The 23,047-nt window shown below is 43.7% G+C and overlaps 1 protein-coding gene across 1 annotated transcript in view; it reads right to left on the bottom strand.

The window, feature by feature from the left end:
• The window catches only part of LOC138964396 (uncharacterized), a 30,891-nt gene extending 9,092 nt beyond the window's left edge, over positions 1-21,799 (bottom strand). Inside the window, exons 1-4 of the mRNA XM_070336334.1 lie at positions 21,586-21,799; positions 10,161-10,261; positions 9,612-9,770; positions 5,431-5,595 (exon numbers count right to left, since the gene is read on the bottom strand). Coding sequence (XP_070192435.1) covers positions 5,431-5,595; positions 9,612-9,770; positions 10,161-10,261; positions 21,586-21,667 — 507 coding nt within the window. The 5' untranslated portion in view covers positions 21,668-21,799. The remainder of the gene's footprint in view (positions 1-5,430; positions 5,596-9,611; positions 9,771-10,160; positions 10,262-21,585) is intronic.
• Between the last annotated feature and the right edge of the window lie 1,248 nt (positions 21,800-23,047).

Genomic DNA, 23,047 nt, shown 5'->3' with positions numbered 1-23,047 from the left:
ACGGTCAGATTGGCTTTTGTCAGGCGGGAAAACAGTTCCCTCAAAGTCTCCAGATGCTCCGCAAAGGTCTCCGTGTGGACTAGCAGATCATCCCAGTAGTACACAACATTCTTCATTCCTTTGAGCATTTTTCGCATTCCCCTCTTCAGGGTAGCACCACTGTTCACCATGCCAAAAGGCATCCGCAGGCACTCATACGTTCCGTCTGGAGTTGCAAAGGCGGTCTTTGGTATGTCCTCTTCGCGCACAGGAATCTGCCAATATCCCTTGCTGAGATCGATCTTCGAGAAGATCTTACTGCCGGTTAACTGTCGGAATAGATCAGTTGCCGTCGGCATTGGTTCAGGGTCAAACACGGTGATCTTATTCACTTTCCTGAAGTCAATGCATACCCTGTTTGTACCGTCTTTCTTCTTGACAACAACAACGGGAGATGAGTAAGGGGATGATGACTCACGGATGACCCCCATCTTCAACATGTTGTCGATGTCCTTCTTCAAGGATTCCCGAGCCTGAAACGGGATAGGGTATGGTTTTGAGCGAACAGGAACGTCAGATGTGAGGTGGACTTCATGTTCGACCAAGGACGTAGAGCCTGGAACATCAGAGAACCTATGGGTGAAGTCGCCCATAAAATCATGCAGCTCCTTCTGCTGGTCTTCTGTCAGGTCAGGTCCTAACTTGACGTCATCCACTCCCTCTTTCTTGTGGAGGTCTCCCAACTCCAGTAGTTCCTCACCATCGAACTCGTCTAGTTCGGCTGGTTCTTCCACACTTGCTGCGACCTGTACTGCTTCCGGAGGTCTCTCCACATACAGTTTCAGGAGGTTAGCGTGGTAGATCTTGGACTTCTTGCCGACATTCACCTTGTAGTCGTTGATCCCTACCACGGCCTCAACCTCGTATGGGCCTTTCCACTGCATCAGTAGTTTGTTGTGATCAGTGGGAAGCAGTATCAGCACTTTGTTACCTGGTGTAAACTTCCTGTTTACGGCTTTGCGGTCGTAGTAGTGCTTTCCACTATCCTGAGACTTTCTCAAGTTTTCTCTAGCAATCTCGAGAGTCTCCTCCAGTTTCTCTCGCAACTCAAACACGTACTGGTAACTGTTCTTCACTTCAGGTGTGTCCACATCTTTCGTCCACAATTCCTTTAGTATTTGCATCGGGCCTCTCACGGTCCGCCCGTACATCAGCTCGAACGGGGAGAATCCAGTGGACTCTTGTGGCACCTCCCTGTATGCAAACAGCAAGGCATTAATGTAGCGATGCCACTGCCTTGGCTGCTCACTGCATAGTTTCTTCAGCGTGGACTTCAGCGTCGCATTGAATTTTTCGACCAGCCCATTGCACATCGGGTGATAGGGTGTCGTAGTCAAGTGACGAATGCTCAGCAGCCTGTTGACCTCTTCCATGCATTCAGAGACAAACTGTGTCCCCAGGTCTGTGAGGATCTCTTCAGGAACCCCAATTCTGCTGAAAATGTCCACAAGTGCCTCGGCAACAGTCTCGGTGTCAATTTTCTTCAGAGGCACGGCTTCTGGGTACCTGGTTGCATAGTCTACCAGGGTCAGTACCCAACGATGACCCTCTTCACTTGGCGGTTTGATCTCGCCGATGAGGTCAATGGCCACCCTCTTGAAAGGTCGGTCGATCAAAGGCATCTTCTGCAACGGCACTTTCGGGACCCTTCCTCGAGGTATGGTTTTCTGGCAAATATCGTACGATCGGCAGAATCGAGTCACATCTGCATGCAGTCCTGGCCAGTAAAACGCAGCCTGGATTCTGTCCGATGTCTTCTTGACACCCAGGTGACCTCCCATAATAGAGTCGTGGGCCACCTCCATCACCTGGCGCCTAAGTGGTTGAGGCACCAGAACTTGACGTAATGGCTTCCCACCGTTGACTCTCGGGTGCTGGAACACTCTGTACAGGATCTTGGCCTTTACTTCAAAGTGCACAGTGCCTTCGCCCTTAGTCATCTCCTTGACAGGACGACTCCTGTACTTTGTCAAGGTCGAATCAGCTTCCTGTAGCTGAATCAGCTGATCCCTGTCCACGACAGCAGTTGCAGAACTGTTGGTGACCCTGAGTGGCGTAGTTGTTTTGTCCTTCTTCGCCTGGGCTCTGGTCGTCACAGCGCTTACAACCTGCGGCTGGTCGCGGCGATGCACAGTTGCTCTGTCATCTCGTAACAGTTCGCTGATATCTTCATTCGCGAATGGCAGTGGGTCTTCCTCCTCAACAGCAGGCTGAGCTGCGCCCATTCTCCATTCGACATCAGGGTCATCAGGACGTCTCGCACCCCCAATGTTCCCAATTAATAGATCGTACAAGGGCTTCTTCAGGCAGACGGCCTCAACTTCTCCGGTGAAGTATGGAGTATCGATCTGGATTTTTACCACTGGTGCCTTCACGCATTTGCTGTCAGCCATGAGCGTCCACTTGAAGTCACCAGTGAACTTCTCTGTTGGCACCAGATCCTCTTTGACGATGACCCCATTGCAGCCCGAATCTCTGAGAACAGTCACTTCCTGCTTCTCAACAAATCCCTTCGACACGGGCATGTTCGACACTGACACAGCTGCGCTGGCGACGACAGAGATTGACTTGCCATTGGCGAGTAGAAGCTGGCCATCAGAAATACATTCTTCCACGTCCGATGGTGTAGCCACTTGCTCGGCAGCCCTTGGAAGTATGACGCTGCTCGCACATACTTGTTGGTTCGAGCCACTCGTTTGCCTCTTGTTGTCGTAATATCTCCGTCGATGTTCTTGCGCTTTGTCATTGTCATGTCCGTTATTTTTCTTTTGGGGACAGTTGGCGACTCGGTGGCCCTTGGCATTGCAATGGAAACACGTTATGTTCTGCCCTTCATTGGATGATGGTGCGGACTCAGTTTGTCCCTTGGCAGGTTGGTTTCCCTGGTTTCCGCTCTTCTGGAAAGGTTTCGTTGACTTTGACGTCCCCAGGGTCCTTCCATGAGCAATGAGATAACGCTCAGCAGCATCAGTAATGTCCTTCAAACCCCGCAGTTTTTGCTCTTCCAAGCGGGTCGCCAGGTCCTTTGGGCAGGCATTAAGGAACTGCTCCTTCACGATCAAGTCCCGCAGACTCTCGTATGACTGCTCTTCACCTGATAACTCCACCCACTTCTGCAGGTATGACGACAGGCGCTCCACAAACTGGCTCGGTGTCTCTCCAGACAATGGCTGGCATTCGCGGAAGCGTTGACGGTAGCCCCTTTCAGTGAAGTTGTAGCAACGCAACAGAGCTTCCTTCAGTACATCATAGTCTCTGGCGTCATCGTTTGAGAGTCTAGTGTAGACCTCAAGTGCTGCCCCAGTCAAATGTGCGCTGAGTTGAATCGCCCAGTCGTCGCGCTGCCATCTAGCACTCTCAGCGAACCTCTCGAATCTTGCAAGGTAGCAGTCGATTTGGTCCTTCCCGTCAGCGAATGCTGGAAGTTTCGGTGCCCTGTGTAACATTTGCTGCTGGTTATCTCTTTGGCGTGGTGCCTCGTGCTCATTTTGAACACGCACCATTTCTGTCTGAAGCTCTAAACGCTTCGTCTCCATTTCTATCTGGAGCTCTAAGCGTTTCAGCTCCAATTGCCTTTCTTCACGCTGTGCTTCTCTTTCTCTTTCTTCACGCTCACGCTGCGCTTGTCTTTCTTCACGCTCACGCTGCGCTTGTCTTTCTTCACGCTGCGCTTGTCTTTCTTCACGCTGCGCTAGCAGTTGTGTCTGGGACTCGACGAACTCCGTCAGCTGCTTGCCTTTTAGTCCCAGTTCAACTCCTTTTGCCCAGAACTCAGCCATTCTGGTCTTTTCCGGTGCGTTCGTCTGTATTCTTTCACAGCCACGAACGTAGACGAATGTAGTCTTCTAAAAGAACACAGTCTCTACTGCACCTCCGATGCTTCTCTCGTCGCTGTTCACCTTCGTAGACGCAGGCTGCCACCCTCCTCGTCTAACGTGACGGCGCACTCTGCTCACGATACGTACACGACGTACCCCAGTCGTATTTCGTAGTATTAATGCACTAGCTCCGCGACGAAGTCCGTCTCGTCCAAACGGTAGCTAACCTCTGTAATCCCGATACGCTCCGGCGTCGCTCACCGTACCGAGCTGCGGCGATTACCAAACTCTTCACCAGTCACACCGAATCCACGGTTCCGTAGTCTCAATACTGATCCCTCAGGATACACCCGATTGATGGCTACCTCCTGTGACTGTCTTGACACTGGTCCTTGTTGCTGGAAAACCCTTGGCGTTAAACGTAGATCCTTGGCTTGGCCCCCAATTGTTACACGACACTTGAGATTGCCACAAGTTCTCAAATGTCGTATAGTTGTGTTCTTTTATTCTACGTCGCCCGTCTTTGCAGCAGCAGAAAACAACTCGTCAAATTGAGTTCGAGGATTTATTTAGCATTCCATACATACAACTGCACATCGTAGCAGAACTCAAATAGAAGCTTTTTTACATACAAATCGCGCTGGCATATATAGTAAATACTCAATCTCGAGAATATTCCAGACCGAACATGATACAACTACATTATACGAGCCGTGCATGGACTAAACTAGCGACATTCTCTATGACGTACATCAAAAGCGCCGACGCACTTAATCCGAACGAACGCCACGAACTCACGACTAAAGCAGCGTGGTAAACAACTTGTTTTGACAGGACTAGAAAGTTCACCTGCATTCTCGTCCACGCATAAATATTATGTTTACAAAATATAATATCGGTACTTTCCCACAAAGTACAAATAAGTCAACTACATGCAACACACAAAACTGAACCAAAGCTCAGCAACGGTAGCGTTTCCTAACATACACGAACAATAATGCACCTTAAGGTCCTGGCATTCGTTATTTATTGACAAAGTAACCAACACTTCGGGAATTCCACGGGTTAAAGGCCCAGGATCTTTTTCAGTGACAAAGTAACTTCGGGCTTTTGACGAGCTTAAGGCCGAGGGTGTCCTTTACAGTGACAAACTTACCCACACTTCGGGCATTTGACGAGCGAAAGGCCCAGGATCTGTTTTTTTAGTGACAAACTTACCCACACTTCGGGAATTTGACGAGCGAAAGGCCCAGGATATGTTTTCCATTGACAAACCAGCCAACACTTCGGGCATTTGAAGAACTAAAGGGTGCCCTTTTCAGTGACTAACTCACCCATCACTTCGGGCATTCCAAGCGTGTGTAAGCTATTCAGGGACAAACTTATCAACACATTCGAGTGAAGCATGAAATGCTCAGGATGTTCTCTTCTGTGACCAACCCACCAATGCTTCAAGTTTTCGATGAAAACAAGGCCTAGAATGTATTTTTTTTAGCGAAGGCCCGAGGTGTATTTACGTCATTCAATAACAAAAGCTTCGGGCATTAGACGAGACGAAGACTGACAAACTCACCAAAAGTTCGGGCATTCGACGCATCAAAGGCTTAGGATTGGTGCAGCCCTGCACATTCTCGCGCACCCAAGGCTTGGTTTTGTCAATGATGGTATACTTGTCCACACCATGTACTACAAGCTCCAGATTCTCCAGCTTCACGCCATTCTTCTCTGGTCGCAAAGTCTGCAAACGGTAGGTCACCGTCACAGTGTAGCTACAGTTAGTTTTTTTCCCCATTACTTTATTGTCCCATCGCTGAGAAATTCGGGTCGCTTTCGTCCAGTGGAAAGCTAGCAGCAACAGAGTCGCGCTTCCCAGACATGATGTGTGCGTGTTTAGGTGTAATCAGCCACCTGCACTTATGGCAGTAAGACAAAGGTCTATTACGTGCTACAGTGGTGACACGGGGGTAGAACATGGATACCGCCTATGAGTCTGCACATAAAGTTGACCCGTGAGCGTCCCTCCGGCCCGGATTCGAACCCGTGACCTGCGGATCACAAGTCCAGTGCTTTACCCACTGAGCTACTATGTTTTTATATTTAGTCAAGTTTTGACTAAATATTTTAACATCGAGGGGGAATCGAAACGAGGGTCGTGGTGTATGTGCGTGTGTGTGTGCGTGTGTGTGTCTGTGTGTGTGTGTGTGTGTGTGTGTGTGTGTGTAGAGCGATTCAGACTAAACTACTGGACCGATCTTTATGAAATTTGACATGAGAGTTCCTGGGTATGAAATCCCCGAACGTTTTTTTCATTTTTTTGATAAATGTCTTTGATGACGTCATATCCGGCTTTTCGTGAAAGTTGAGGCGGCACTGTCACGCCCTCATTTTTCAACCAAATTGGTTGAAATTTTGGTCAAGTACTCTTCGACGAAGCCCGGGGTTCGGTATTGCATTTCAGCTTGGTGGCTTAAAAATTAATTAATGACTTTGGTCATTAAAAATCGGAAAATTGTAAAAAAAAATAAAAATGTATAAAACGATCCAAATTTACGTTTATCTTATTCTCCATCATTTGCTGATTCCAAAAACATATAAATATGTTATATTTGGATTAAAAACAAGCTCTGAAAATTAAATATATAAAAATTATTATCAAATTTTTTTTTTCGAAATCAATTTAAAAACACTTTCATCTTATTCCTTGTCGGTTCCTGATTCCAAAAATATATAGATATGATATGTTTGGATTAAAAACACGCTCAGAAAGTTAAAACGAAGAGAGGTACAGAAAAGCGTGCTATCCTTCTCAGCGCAACGAATACCCCGCTCTTCTTGTCAATTCCACGTGCACTGCCTTTGCCACGGGCGGTGGAGTGACGATGCTACGAGTATACGGTCTTGCTGCGTTGCGTTGCGTTCAGTTTCATTCTGTGAGTTCGACAGCTACTTGACTAAATATTGTATTTTCGCCTTACGCGACTTGTTTGTTTGTGTGCTTTATTTTTTGTTTGTTTGTTTGTCTCCACCAGTCCTATTACCCAAGCAGCACGCCCCCCTTCTCGGCTAGCAAAGTTTGCAAACAGTAGACTGTCCCAGTGTAGCTACAGTTCTTCTGTGTTTTTCTGTTTGTTGTTTGTGTGTTTTATTGTTTGTGTGTTACATATGGAGAACAATGAGGTCATTTTTATATTTAGTCAAGTTTTGACTAAATATTTTAACATCGAGGGGGAATCGAAACGAGGGTCGTGGTGTATGTGCGTGTGTCTGTGTGTGTGTGTGTCTGTGTGTCTGTGTGTGTGTGTGTGTGTAGAGCGATTCAGACTAAACTACTGGACCGATCTTTATGAAATTTGACATGAGAGTTCCTGGGTATGAAATCCCCGAACGTTTTTTTCATTTTTTTGATAAATGTCTTTGATGACGTCATATCCGGCTTTTCGTGAAAGTTGAGGCGGCACTGTCACGCCCTCATTTTTCAACCAAATTGGTTGAAATTTTGGTCAAGTACTCTTCGACGAAGCCCGGGGTTCGGTATTGCATTTCAGCTTGGTGGCTTAAAAATTAATTAATGACTTTGGTCATTAAAAATCGGAAAATTGTAAAAAAAAATAAAAATGTATAAAACGATCCAAATTTACGTTTATCTTATTCTCCATCATTTGTTGATTCCAAAAACATATAAATATGTTATATTCGGATTAAAAACAAGCTCTGAAAATTAAATATATAAAAATTATTATCAAAATTTTTTTTTCGAAATCAATTTAAAAACACTTTCATCTTATTTCTTGTCGGTTCCTGATTCCAAAAATATATAGATATGATATGTTTGGATTAAAAACACGCTCAGAAAGTTAAAACGAAGAGAGGTACAGAAAAGCGTGCTATCCCTCTCAGCGCAACGAATACCCCGCTCTTCTTGTCAATTCCACGGGCACTGCCTTTGCCACGGGCGGTGGAGTGACGATGCTACGAGTATACGGTCTTGCTGCGTTGCGTTGCGTTCAGTTTCATTCTGTGAGTTCGACAGCTACTTGACTAAATATTGTATTTTCGCCTTACGCGACTTGTTTTTATATTTAGTCAAGTTTTGACTAAATATTTTAACGTTGAGGGGGGAATCGAGACGAGGGTCGTGGTGTATGTGCGTGTGTGTGTCTGTGTGTCTGTGTGTGTGTGTGTGTGTAGAGCGATTCAGACTAAACTACTGGACCGATCTTTATGAAATTTGACATGAGAGTTCCTGGGTATGAAATCCCCATACGTTTTTTTCATTTTTTTGATAAATGTCTTTGATGACGTCATATCCGGCTTTTCGTGAAAGTTGAGGCGGCACTGTCACGCCCTCATTTTTCAACCAAATTGGTTGAAATTTTGGTCAAGTAATCTTCGACGAAGCCCGGACTTCGGTATTGCATTTCAGCTTGGTGGCTTAAAAATTAATTAATGACTTTGGTCATTAAAAATCTGAAAATTGTAAAAAAAAATAAAAATTTATAAAACGATCCAAATTTACGTTTATCTTATTCTCCATCATTTGCTGATTCCAAAAACATATAAATATGTTATATTCGGATTAAAAACAAGCTTTGAAAATTAAATATATAAAAATTATTATCAAAATTAAATTGTCGAAATCAATTTAAAAACACTTTCATCTTATTCCTTGTCGGTTCCTAATTCCAAAAACATATAGATATGATATGTTTGGATTAAAAACACGCTCAGAAAGTTAAAACAAAGAGAGGTACAGAAAAGCGTGCTATCCTTCTTAGCGCAACTACTACCCCGCTCTTCTTGTCAATTTCACTGCCTTTGCCATGAGCGGTGGACTGACGATGCTACGAGTATACGGTCTTGCTGAAAAATGGCATTGCGTTCAGTTTCATTCTGTGAGTTCGACAGCTACTTGACTAAATATTGTATTTTCGCCTTACGCGACTTGTTATACGGTACTGTAATGATTATGCAATAATATTTGCTGACAGCACACGAGTTCAGTAGGGTTAGTTGCAATAAGCTTAATAACTCATGTGTTTTATGTGCTTATGTCTTTTTGGAATGTGTATTTTATAATTGTTGACAGGCAGGTTAGACGTGTCGAAGACTATTTTCTGTTTTAATGTATTCATTTTAATGGACAATAGAGTGTTGTTATTCTTATTATTTGTCCGTCTACCCGTCCAGTTGCCCCAGCAGCACATTTTCTTCTCGGCTAGCAAAGTTTGCAAACAGAAGGTCACAGTGTAGCTACAGTTCTTCTGTGTTTGTATGATCGTTGTTTGTGTGTTTGTCTCTATCAGTCATAGTGCCCTAGCAACCGCATAACTTTCGTCTCCGCTAGCAAAGTTTTCAAGCAGGTGTAGCTAAACAAATTTAGTTGTTCGTTTGTTCGTTTGTTTGTTTGTTTGTTTGGATGTTTTTTGTTTTGTTTGTGTTTTCTTCTTGTTGTCCGTGTTTCTGGCGAAGGCTTGACGTAAGATTGTACGGCTTACTTACTTATGATCCTCGCAAACACATAATTGTCTTTGTCTTTTCTCGGTTTGCAGAATAAGAAGTACGGCAGGCTATTGGCATGAATGAACTGGACGAATGCGCGGATAGCTGCGTAGAATGCACATGGTTCCCCATTTCTTGTGTGTGTGTGTGTGTGTGTGTGTGTGTGTGTGTGTGTGTGTGTGTGTGTGTGTTGGTGTGCAGGTGTGCAGGTGCCGGTACAAGCGTGCGTGCGTGCGTCTATCTGTGTGCACCCACCGAACGTTCGACAATGCAGCAGACAGGACAATGACAGACGGGGAGAGCGGGCGTCACGCTAGCCATGGACACCACAGTCAGGACGAATCCAGCCTCCTCCGATGTGTCCATCATGCTCACAGACTTGGTCTTGTTTGACCAATTTCCCACGAGCTCCGTCTGAGAGGATACAGATGTCAATTTATATGGTGTACCGAAAGCCGCGAAACAAGAGCAAAATCGAGTCTCAGGGCAGGGCGTAAATCTTAAAATAAGCAAACAAGTTGCCAAAATCATTAAAATACAAAATTATACAAACAAGTTGCCCGAGTCGTGATACGGGTAAAGCACTGTAGTTTGAATACTAAAAGTAAAATAGGTTAGAGCGATTCGCCTGAAGTGTGCAATGATCCAAAAATCGTGTTTTTTTCTTGTGTGTGAGAGAGAGTATTTATGCTCAATTTATAACGCGCTTATGAGCAAACACAGCATTTCTAACAAAGTTAATAGTGAGCCGCCAAGATATGATTTAAAAAAAAATTTTGTTTTAAGTTGTCTTCTTTTCCCTACCCTGGGGATAGGAGGCGGAGTGGTCTGATCTGGCGGTGCGAACAAGGGCAGCCAGAAATCTGAGCACTCCGGCCCTTGAAGAGCGAATTTGGTCCGCATGGCTGTAACACAAAACATGACGCTGGTACAAACAAAAACAAGTCGCGTAAGGCGAAAATACAATATTTAGTCAAGTAGCTGTCGAACTCACAGAATGAAACGCAATGCCATTTTACTCGTAGCATCGTCAGGCCACCGCTCATGGCAAAGGCAGTGAAATTGACAAGAAGAGCGGGGTAGTAGTTGCGCTAAGAAGGATAGCACGCTTTTCTGTACCTCTCTTTGTTTTAACTTTCTGAGCGTGTTTTTAATCCAAACATATCATATCTATATGTTTTTGGAATCAGGAACCGACAAGGAATAAGATGAAAGATGTTTTTAAACTGATTTGGACAATTTAATTTTGATAATAATTTTTATATATTTAATTTTCAGAGCTTGTTTTTAATCCGAATATAACAAATTTATATGTTTTTGGAATCAGCAAATGATGGAGAATAAGATAAACGTAAATTTGGATCGTTTTATAAATTTTTATTTTTTTTTACAATTTTCAGATTTTTAATGACCAAAGTCATTAATTAATTTGTAAGCCACCAAGCTGAAATGCAATACCGAACCCCGGGCTTCGTCGAAGATTACTTGACCAAAATTTTAACCAATTTGGTTGAAAAATGAGGGCGTGACAGTGCCGCCTCAACTTTCACGAAAAGCCGGATATGACGTCATCAAAGACATTTATCCAAAAAATGAAAAAAACGTTCGGGGATTTCATACCCAGGAACTCTCATGTCAAATTTCATAAAGATCGGTCCAGTAGTTTAGTCTGAATCGCTCTACACACACACACAGACACACACACACACAGACACACGCACATACACCACGACCCTCGTTTCGATTCCCCCTCGATGTTAAAATATTTAGTCAAAACTTGACTAAATATAAAAAACAAATATGTACAACAGCAACAATAATATAGCAATAACAACAGCAACAGTTCACACACGCACGCACGCACATACGCACGCACCAGCACGCACGAACACACACACACACACACACACACACACACACGTCGATGTGCGCACTTGGTCTTGTAAATCTTGCCGCCGAAGCGTCTCGCGGCACGTCGCGTCGCGCATATCGGTTCTGCCGCTGCCACCACCTCGCCGCCACCATCGCGCCGCTATATGGTAACATAGCTTTAAACTATGTTTCCAAATAACGACGCGACGGCGGAGGCGGCAGCGACGAAAAGGCTGGTGGCAGACGAATTTTAGTGTTCGTGTTTCCATTAAAAGCGGCGCGGCAGGCTGATTTTTTTCCCTTTCTGGCTTGACTTCCGATGATGAATCGGTCAAAAACTCACACAACCATGCTGCATTTAAGTTCAAATATATTTGAGGCTTCTTATGTAGGTTAGAAAATTGAAAATACGAGAAATTAAATAGAAACCCCGCTTTTATTTCATCAAAATGCTCAAAAAGCGGGGCGAACCCGGTGCCTTTGACACCATTGGAACGAATTCTTGCTGGACGATGTGCAGCTCAGGGAATAATATGTATCTGACGGAAAAAACCCCAGTCAAAATAAACCTGGTTGTGGAGGGTCTTCGAATATCAAAAAAGACTAAGAAACTGCGCGGCAGCGAAAAACACACGCCGGTACCTCCGCTGCACACCGAAAATAGCCGAGGCCCCTTGCTGCGCACCGGGGCCGAGCCACGAGAGGTGAGTTTCTGTACTAAATCTTCTCTGTTTTCTCCAAAATGACATATATCATCACGTAACTGGCGTTTGTACTTCGACCTAAGGTGTTATAGCATCCCATCATCGATTTTATTCTTTCCCTCGATTCAATCGTGAACTCTGAGCTTCGATTATTTATGCTTTTCCAGTGAATTATGTGCAAATTCTGACTTTCCACAGTTATTACGGAAAATCAAGCTTATCAAACAAGCTGCAGATAATTGGAATGTAATTATTGGTTATTTGTTGACATTTGGCTCAAGTGGTGTCTACTAGTTCTTCACGCGGTTGAATCATATTTCTTGAATCTCTACTGTCACTGAACGATTTTGTTGCTGCGCACCGGGGCCATGTCTCTATTTTGAGGGCTGCGCACCGGGGCCATGTCTCTATTTTGAGGGCTGCGCACCGGGGCCATGTCTCTATTTTGAGGGCTGCGCACCGGGGCCATGTCTCTATTTTGAGGGCTGCGCACCGGGGCCATGTCTCTATTTTGAGGGCTGCGCATCGGGGCCATGTCTCTATTTTGAGGGCTGCGCACCGGGGCCATGTCTCTATTTTGAGGGCTGCGCACCGGGGCCATGTCTCTATTTTGAGGGCTGCGCACCGGGGCCATGTCTCTATTTTGAGGGCTGCGCACCGGGGCCATGTCTCTATTTTGAGGGCTGCGCACCGGGGCCATGTCTCTATTTTGAGGGCTGCGCACCGGGGCACTTATGTGCTGCGCACCGGGGCCAGTGAAATATGTGTAAATTCGGACCTTCCACAGTTATTACGGAAAATCAAGCTTATCAAAGAAGCTGCAGAGAATTGGAATATAATTATTGGTTATTTGTTGACATATGGCTCAAGTGGTGTAATATAAATTCATGCGGTTGCGTCATATTTCTTGAATCTCTAGCGTCATTGAACGATTTTGTTGCCGCGCACCGGGCTATGTCTCTGTTTTGAGGGCTGTATATACTGACCTGGCACGAATTTGCTGCGCATCTGGGCCAGGAGCCCAATGCATAGCCCCTACATACGAGCCTAATTTGATGACGTCACAGCAATAAAGTCTGTGGACTCCATAAAGTCTCTTATTTCTAATGCATAGACCGCGCATAGAGCCTTATGTCGGCCATAAAGTTACACCAGGCCCCGCCTTCCAATAAGAGTTATGGAACCGGCTATTGGAGCGTTTAAAATGGCGGCTGCTTTCATGCGGATTCAGGATGAGAAGAAATTTGAGAAGCAACTGGATCTTTCTTGACCGCCTACATCCACTGAAGAGGGCCCCAAAGGGGGGGTATCATCACGATCACGGGAAGGGAAATTTTAGCTTTCACGATCACAGTTACCTTGATTTTTGTCAATGATCACCGCAGTCAATGATAAAAACAAGAAGGGCAAAGCCCATACGACTCACATGCTTGACCTTCTGCTTTACACATTTTTCCTACCAAAATACATGTGACCTTGACCCAAGGTCAAGGTCATCCAAGGTCATGCAACACAAAGCTGTTAATTCAAGACATAGGAAGTACAATGGTGCTTATTGGCTCTTTCTACCATGAGATATGGTCACTTTTAGTGGTTCACTACCTTATTTTGGTCACATTTCATAAGGGTCAAAGTGACCTTGACCTTGATCATATGGGACCAAATGTGTCTCATGATGAAAGCATAACATGTGCCCCACATAATTTTTTAAGTTTGAAACAGTTATCTTCCATAGTTCAGGGTCAAGGTCACTTCAAAATATGTATACAATCCAACTTTGAAGAGCTCCTGTGACCTTGACCTTGAAGCAAGGTAAACCAAACTGGTATCAAAAGATGGGGCTTACTTTGCCCTATATATCATATATAGGTGAGGTATTCAATCTCAAAAACTTCAGAGAAAATGGGAAAAATGTGAAAAATAGCTGTTTTTTAGACAACATTTATGGCCCCTGCGACCTTGACCTTGAAGCAAGGTCAAGATGCTATGTATGTTTTTTGGGGCCTTGTCATCATACACCATCTTGCCAAATTTGGTACTGATAGACTGAATAGTGTCCAAGAAATATTCAACGTTAAAGTTTTCCGGACGGCCGGCCGGCCGGACGGACGGACGGACGGACGACTCGGGTGAGTACATAGACTCACTTTTGCTTCGCATGTGAGTCAACAAATCACGAGACTTGATTTTTTTGTCATCACGGATCACGGGCAAAGTCCCATCACGATCACAGAAATGGAAATTTCGGCAATCACGGTCACAGAAAGGTCAAAAAACGTCAATCACGATCACGATTTTAAACCCTTTGGGGCCCTCACTGAATCGTTACGACGTGGAACTGTGCAGAAAATTCCGCTTTCGTCGGCAGGACATTCTTGCAATCACGGATGAACTGTAAGAGCAACTCGAACTGCCGAATCGAAAGGGTGCATTGCCGCCGGTTCTGCGGGTTATCTTGACTTTGGGTCAGTTTATACGCGGGCGGATCTTTTCAAGATGTGTGTGGCGAACTGATCGCGGTACATAATGATAATGATAATAATAATAAAGTAGATGTGTACTGCCGGGCAGTACATACCCCAAGCGAAGTCGTCCATCTGTGTGTACATGATTCTCTCTCTCTCTCTCTCTCTCTCTCTCTCTCTCTGTCTTAAAATGTGTCATCGATGACGTGTTTTCATACTTGCTAATGCGGCAGGCTAATCATGACGTCAAATTGAAACTTCTTGAAGTCTCTCAGAAAGGGACATGAAAACCATGTGGGGGTTACTGGTTTGGGCTGAAAAAAAACCCAACTCCACCTAAAATTCAAGCGCCTATGGGGCTGAATTATGCAGCATAAATTGTGAAACATCAGGATATCTCACACTTTCAATTCTGCCATCATGTCAAATCTGACAACAAACCTACCCACAAAATGTCATAAATATCGGTGTAGAATTGAGACTTAACGGTTTTTAACTGCCAAAAATAAGTTTTTTTGACTGGAATAGTTTGTCTTGAAATTCAGTTTGGGACAACGGACCCACCCACTAAATTTCATAAAGATAGGTGAAAATTTAAATGTAACGGTTTTTAACTGCCAAAATTATGTTTTTCTTCTGGAAAAGTATGGAGTGAAAATCAGTTGGGGACAACGAACCTACCCACAAAATTTCATAAATATCGATGAAGAATTGAGATTTAACAGTTTTTAACTGCCAAAAATAAGGTTTTTTGTCTGGAAAAGTATGTCTTAAAATTCAGTTTGGGACAACGGACCCACCCACTAAATTTCATAAAGATAGGTGAAGAATTGAAATTTAACGTTTTTTAACTGCCAAAATTATGTCTTTCTTCTGGAAAAGTATAGAGTGAAAATCAGTTGGGGACAACGAACCTACCCACAAAATTTCATAAATATCGGTGAAGAATTGAAATTTAACGGTTTTTAACTGCCAAAATTATGTTTTTCTTCTGGAAAAGTATGGAGTGAAAATAAGTTGGGGACAACAAACCTACCTTTAAAATTTCATAAGAATCAGTGAAGAAATAGGATTTAACGATTTTTTAACGGCCTTTAAATCATTGGTGATGTCATCATAACCCAGTCGTTGTAGTTGTCGTCGTAGTTGTTGGTGTTGTTGTTGTCATGTTCGTTGTCGTGATTGTTGTTGTTCTCGTGTTGTTGTTGTTGTTGTTGTTGTTGTTGTTGTTGTTGTTGTTGTCGTCGTCGTCGATGTCATTTGTTGTTGTTGTTATCGTCGTCGTCGTCGTCATCGTCGTCGTTGTCAGAGGTTATTTCTAAAGATTTCATTGATAGTCTTTGTTCTCGTCACCAAGACTTGCTAAGAACAAGCTTGGAACAGCAAGAGTTCCAAGAACAAGATTAGAACAACTCATTACATCATTACCAGTACGTCATTTGTATTTAGAACACACTTTAGAAAAAAACTCTTCAGCTACAAACCAGTCACCCTCACATGTCGGAGGTGTTTGTCTAAACCACTTACTGAAATGTTTTGAGGTTTAATGACCATACACATGTTGAACCGGTGAGTGTCTTCCGCTGCTTAATTCGCAAATAACTATTTTATTAAAGTCCGCTTGAAACGCTCAAAGATGAAATTCCATGTTAAAAAGTGACAAAAGTTTCACATTTTCCCGTTGTAACAGCTTCCGATGATATTATATGAAAATTCTGATCCTCTGAGAGGATTCCCCGAAACAAAATCAGTTTGTACGCCTAATTTTAATAGAATTGTCCAAACAGTGTCGCTAATATTGTGCTAAAAGATGAATTCTAGAACAATGTTCACAGACAGACACCACTTGGCAAAAAAATTTTCAGTGCTGGGAGATGAAAAAAAAAACTACCTCGCTACGCGCGGGCTCCGCCCGCGCTCCGCTTGGATAATACGGGAATTTATAACATCAAACACAGCATGCAGAACCAGCAAGAGAATGACGGATACCTTTATGGTGAGGGTACCGGAATGGATATAGTTTCCAAACCACGAAAACCAAGTTTTATCAGGAGACGGGCTTTCCAAACTGTCTGCGGCAAATGGTGTAAAACTGACCCGCGGCGAACCATCACAAAGCTTGACGCATGCGCAGAGACACAGGATGACGGGGAATCTCTTCCACTATCAACGTGTTAAAAATAGAGCCGCTCTCAGCTATTGCAGGCACTATTTGACCTCATGCATGAGGACCGCTGAGTTCCATAGTGGGTTTCATAGCTATGCGCTCCACAACGCTATAAAATCCATAAAGTATGTGCTGGCTATGCATTGGGCTCCAGTACTACAGTGAATAAAGTATTGTCTGTCTCAGCCACACACACACACACGCGCTCCCCCCGAACAAATACACACACCAAAACACAAAAGAAAAAGATACGGTTACAGATTACAAAAATAAAAAATAAAAAAATTGTCATGTGTCAATCATAATTGTCCTCATTATTGTTAAATGAATCAATCAATGTAAATCAGTTTTCTTCTTGCATAACGTTCTGTAGCGGTTGTCATGTGTTATTAATAATTGTCCTCACTATTGTAAAAGAAGGACCGGCACGGTTGGCCTAGTGGTAAGGCGTCCGCCCCGTGATCGGGAGGTCGTGGGTTCGAACCCCGGCCGGGTCATACCTAAGACTTTAAAATTGGCAATCTAGTGGCTGCTCCGCCTGGCGTCTGGCATTATGGGGTTAGTCGGCTAGGACTGGTTGGTCCGGTGTCAGAATAGTGTGACTGGGTGAGACATGAAGCCTGTGCTGCGACTTCTGTCTTGTGTGGCGCACGTTATATGTCAAAGCAGCACCGCCCTGATATGGCCCTTCGTGGACTGGGCGTTAAAGCAAAACAAACAAACAAACAAACAAATTGTAAAAGAAAGAAATGTAAATCACAGTCTGCTTCTTGCATAATGTTCTGGAGTGCAGAAAAAGGCACTTCTTGTGACCTCATGACTTGACAAATGGCATTTGCATTCACTGCTTAAATGCCATGGGACAACTTTTCTTTTGATGACGCCTCAAAGTCGCTGCTTGAAATAACGGCAACTAAGGGGGCACTGGAACTGGGGGTTCTTGTCACACGTGGTGAGTCAGATTCCTCCTGTCTTGGTAAGAACGGTTACATTTGGTGCAATAAAGTGCTATTATTGTTATTGTTATTGAACTACGAGAAGAGTAGACGATGTTCTTAATAAAGCAATAGATGATTGCCACATACTGGGGAAGGGCTTATCAGTGGCTTCTTGATTATATGATGACCGTCCTCTTCAAGCATGTTCAAATATTTATTTTTTATTGACAGTCGTGCTTGAAGAGGGCGGTCATTATTCAATCAAATTTGTAAGGGACAGGCCTATAGACCTTGCGGAACCGAGGTCCCTGCAGGTAACAATGTGAAGAAAAAAATAGCTAGCAGACGACAGCTAGTGTTGTGTCCCCTCGGGACAAGCTGACAAACAAACAAAGATCCTCAAGTACGGTCGCAACCAAAAACAGTATGCTACACACTTTGAAGGAGCATAATAACACATTTATTACTGGCCGCGGTGCGCAGCATCAATTGCACAAATAGTGCCCCGGTGCGCAGCAACAAATTCGTTCAGTGACAGTATAGATTCAAGAAATATTATTCATATCAAGGGAAAGAATAAAACCGATGATGGGATGCTATAACACCTTAGGTCGAAGTACAAACGCCAGTTACGTGATGATATGTCATTTTGGAGAAAACAGAAGATTTAGTGCAGAAACTCACCTCTCGTGGCTCGGCCCCGGTGCGCAGCAAGGGGCCCCGGTTTTTTTCGGGTGCAGCGGAGGTACCGGCGCGAAAAATCTTGCCGCGGAACCGTCACGCGGCACGTCGCCGCCGTCGCGTCTCGAATGAAAACAGGCGTTCTTTGTTACTACTGTTGCAATCGGTTTTGCCGCTGTCGCCACCTCGCCGCCACCGTCGTGCCGCCGTCGCGTCGCTATATCGAAAAATAGCTTTCCACTCGGCCATTGCGCCCGTCGGTTGTTGTCTGTGGTCGGAGACAAGGAGGATTATGCCCGCTGACTGGAAGAATGGAGTCATCGGCTGCCAAAGAAAGGAAACCTTGGAGACTGCAACAACCGGACAGCCATCGCACTGCTGCTGCCCCTTCCGACGACGACGTACAAGAAGCTCAAGTGGAACCTCCTTTTAAAGACTCACTCTCTTTTAAGACCCTGTTTTCCTGGATTGTCTGTGTGTGTGTGTGTGTGTGTGTGTGTGCGTGTGTGTGTGTGTGCGCGCGCGCGCGCGCGTAGTCTGAAACAAGTGCTAGACACAAGAAACATATATCTTAAAAGTGATATCGATGCCTGTGCAGCCGTTGTGAGCATGAGGTAGGGCCTAATAGAACGCCTCAGAATCTTGCCGCTCTGGTTATTATTAATGCCTCAGGTTCACGTCTCGACTGCTGTTCAGAGTAATCCCTAAAGAACAACTTTTATAGTTTCTTATTTGTTTGAACATTTCTGTTTTTATTCATTTGTTTGACATGGAATAGCATACGCATGGCATTATCGAGAAGAAGTACTTTCATATTGCTTTTCTTAACTGACAATCACATGTTGTGTGTGTGTGTGTTGAGACAATCACACTGTATGATTAGTTATCAGCGAATATGTACCCGCTAATTCGATAGGGAGAAAAGTGTTATTGTGTAGGTTTTTTTTGAACGTGTGTGTGTGTGTGTGTGTGTGTGTGTGTGTGTGTGGGTGTGGGTGTACCCCCGTTTCCACAGGTTTGGTTGCCTAAATCACCATAAGGCAACCATCCACACGTGGATGGCAACCTAAACTCTGGATGGCAACCTAATTGTGTGGATGGTCGCTTCATTTAACACCGTTAAATTGACTTTTTTGACGGAAAGAATGTCATAACAATGTTCAAAATGACATTCTTTCCGTCCTCTATAGGCGACGAAATAGGTCAAATTTTGTGCATTTTTTAGTGCAAAATTCTTCGATGCCGGAGCGAGTACTGCACCCAGTGCTGTTGTAGTGCAAGTGCACTAGAAAGGCACTACACCCAGTGCCGCCTCTTAGGTAACCATCCACACTTTAGGTATGTGTGTGTGTGTGTGTGTGTGTGTGTGTGCAATGATCGGCATACGCAAATGGAAAACAAACAAACATGTGCATTTACTCTATACGGTCAAACTGCACTACTAGTACTAGGGGAAGGGACCCTAATATGGACCACTTTTTGTTTATTGCTGATAACAAGCTTGTTTTCTTGCGAAGAAGTTTCACTTTGTGGTTGGTAGTCCTTCTCTCTTAGTTTAACAGTTAGGCCTAATTAGAGTGAAATAGCTTTGATAGACCTTTTTGATAGCAAAAATTAAATACAGAAAAAATCACAAATGGTCCATATTAGGAGCCTGGGCGCCCAATATGGACCAGTGAAGCGGCCTTCACGAATCACTGTAAAAAGCCCCCTATACTTCAAAATAACATGATACAACTTAGTGTGCAAGTCAGACTAATTCAAATATGCTTTAGATTGAGCTGTTTCGGGTTGATGAGAGCATTATTTGAAGCACACCAGGAAACTGAAGAAGCTTATCAAAAACAGAGTGAAAATAAGTGAAATGATCAACTCATTTTTATTCTGGAGATCGCATGTCACAAATAATTCACTGTAAGCTCAGGTTATATATAAGTGATCTCAACAACGATCTAGTGAGACGTCACGTTGCTACAGATGCATCATGTGACTGCGGATTCCCGTCCGAATTCGTACAACACTCCATACTCGATTGTCCAAATTATCGCGAAGCACGTCAAGAAACTATACATACCCTCCCTAATCACATAATTCACCTTCCCCACCTTTTAAACGGAGACAGACAGTATTCTTTAGATTTGAACAGGAATTTTTTTTCCACCGTACACTTGTTCATTGAACGTTCAGGCCGCTTTGGGTAAATCAGAATAAATGCTCTACAAGCCGGACAACAACTTTAACTTCTGCACATCTCCTACCCATCCCTCTTCTTTTATTCATCTTCTTTCCCTCCTTCCTTCCTTTACTGTCTTTCTTTATAATCATTATGCAACGTTCATTACGTTATTAATAGATTTGGTTTATTGAGACAAATTGTTCAGCCATTACCGCCTTATGTTGTACTGTCATGCAGGAACACCACTATAAGCTTCTAGCTTGTTGCTGTTTCTGTGAACTTTGTATACATGTCATGATTGTAACCTTTGTTAAAATAAACTTATGTTTAAACCAAATGATCAACTTCCAGTTCCACAAAAAATAGACTATTTGTTTTATTTTTTTGAAATCTCTAGGGCTAGTTATAGGTTATTTTCAGCAAGCTTCTTAATGAATTAATTAAAATTGCCTTTAGTTTTTATTTTCTTCGATTTGTTGAAGGTGGTCCATATTAGGGGACTCACACATACTTTGAGGTTTTGCTATTATTTCTTGTTTGCAGTAGAAACTCAGGGTACACACTGTTAAATGTAACAAATACTGTCTTAGCTGTCACTTAAAGCCATTTTTGTGCTATGAAAGCTTTGGCTGTGGACAGAAACGAGTCCATTTTAGGCGGCAAATTTAGAGTGAACGCTGCCAAAAGTGAAAAAAACCGAAAAGGCCTAACGGTTTTGAGATTTGTGTTTCTGCAACTGTTTTGACATGTGCAACTTATCCAGAGAGGGTGAATAAAGCGAATGAAATGTTTTGAGCGCTCTAGCGCCGTTAGTTTGTCAGAACAGGAGGTGGTCCGTATTAGGAGCCAGTCCATATTAGGAGCCTTTTCCCTACTACTACTGAGTACGTTCCGGTAAAATAGGAAACGGAGAAACGAGATAAGGAGAAACGAGTACACATTACCTGCGGAGCCTCTGCTCCCTGGGATGCTGATGCATTTTTTTTTTTTTGGGGGGGGGGGGGGGGGTGTCAGCACTGGATCCGTCTAATGCCACTAACGACAAGGTGCATTTATAACCACTGAATAATAACTTTGGCATGTCCAACCACAGTGTTGGTCCAGTGAACGATACCTTCCGCCTGTGGTCGTTCACTGGACCAACACTATCATAATAAGACTAGTCTTATTGTGATAGTGTTGGTCCAGTGAACGATACCTTCCGCCTGTGGTCCAACATGAGGTACCTTTCCCAGATTTAAAATGCCTTCGCTTCATGATTGCCTCTCCTGGTAGCAGAGCAGGTCCCATCGGAACACCACACTCCATGAGATGGGCCTCACGCACACCCAGTTAACACGGTGTGTTGCCATAAAAACGCCCGCAGGTCAACAGATCCATGCTCTCTGTCCAAAGCATGATCCGGAATTCTACTAAGAAAAAAAACTTGAAGAAGGCCGAATAGACGAAGAAGTGACGTCATTTTGTTGATCAGAACTTAATCTATGACGTCAGGCAATGCCAGAAATCAATTCTCTCTCTCTCTCTCTCTCTCTCTCTCTCTCTCTCTCTCTCTTTATCATCCAGCGTCGCGGACGACGCTGGTATCTGCGGTCGGGAAGACTTTCCACGAATTTGCCACAGGGCGCCGCCATGTTTTCTGTGCTCGACTGCGAGCAGACCACAGGCACATTACACCCAAAATTCTTGTAGGCATACACAGACGCAACATAGCATATACAGACAATAACACCCACAACACTTCAAATGCATATGAAAGGAATAAAAATAAATCCGCAAATCAGTCGCGCACAATACACCAGTTAGAAAAACAAGGAGTACCAAAGCGGCGTGCAGAAACTAAACTGACTCGGAGACTGAGAAGAAACATTTATCACACGATGTGGATAGCAAACATTAAAATAAAACAGATAAGTCAAGCAAAAAATAAACACAAATATCGAAAACACAATAAACAAAGGTAAAGAAAACAAAAAGAGATGCTTGCCGACAGTCAGTGTGTGTGTGCGTGGTTTGCCGTGTGCGTCAGCGGGGTGTGTGTGTGTGTGTGTGTGTGTGTGTGCGTGCGCGTGCATGCGTGCGTAGGCTACGTTCTTGCGTGTGTGCGTTCGAATGAGAAAGAAGAGAGAGAGAGGATTGAACAATGAGGTCACGTTCTCTGTCACATGAATACATATACACACACTGAAGGCTACTTCGGACACGAACACTTGCCAACAACTGTGGTTGGACATGCTTTTGAAATGTAATATTTTTTCGACATGATTTCTGGACATACGAATCCCGCTGTGTTGCCTACTGATGTTGCGAATGATGAAGGTTTTGAGTTGACTGACCTTGAGGAGGGATTGCATCAGGCGTTTATCGTCTCAAATTATATCCTTGCTACTTTTTAGGAGTCAACTATTGCCATTCATGGTAACTTGGATAGTCAATGTTTTTATTTGTTTGATTCCCATCAAAGAAACAGAAATGGTAACCATTCTTCAAATGGCGCTGCAGTTTTGATGTCATCAAGTTAATTCCTTTGCAGAATTGATTGATTTTCTCAAAAGCCATTATCAATGTGTTTATCAATTAACACCTGTTCATTTCTGTCCAACTGCAATGCAAACTCAATGTGGAGGAAACAAGGATTCATTACAAACAAGTCATCCCTGTACATCAACAGATTTATGTACCTCAATC

Source organism: Littorina saxatilis, linkage group LG4, assembly GCF_037325665.1.
Source record: "Littorina saxatilis isolate snail1 linkage group LG4, US_GU_Lsax_2.0, whole genome shotgun sequence".
Lineage (NCBI taxonomy): Eukaryota > Metazoa > Mollusca > Gastropoda > Littorinimorpha > Littorinidae > Littorina > Littorina saxatilis.
Note: the sequence above shows the minus strand (reverse complement) of the source record. Positions and strands in the feature narration are given on the sequence as shown.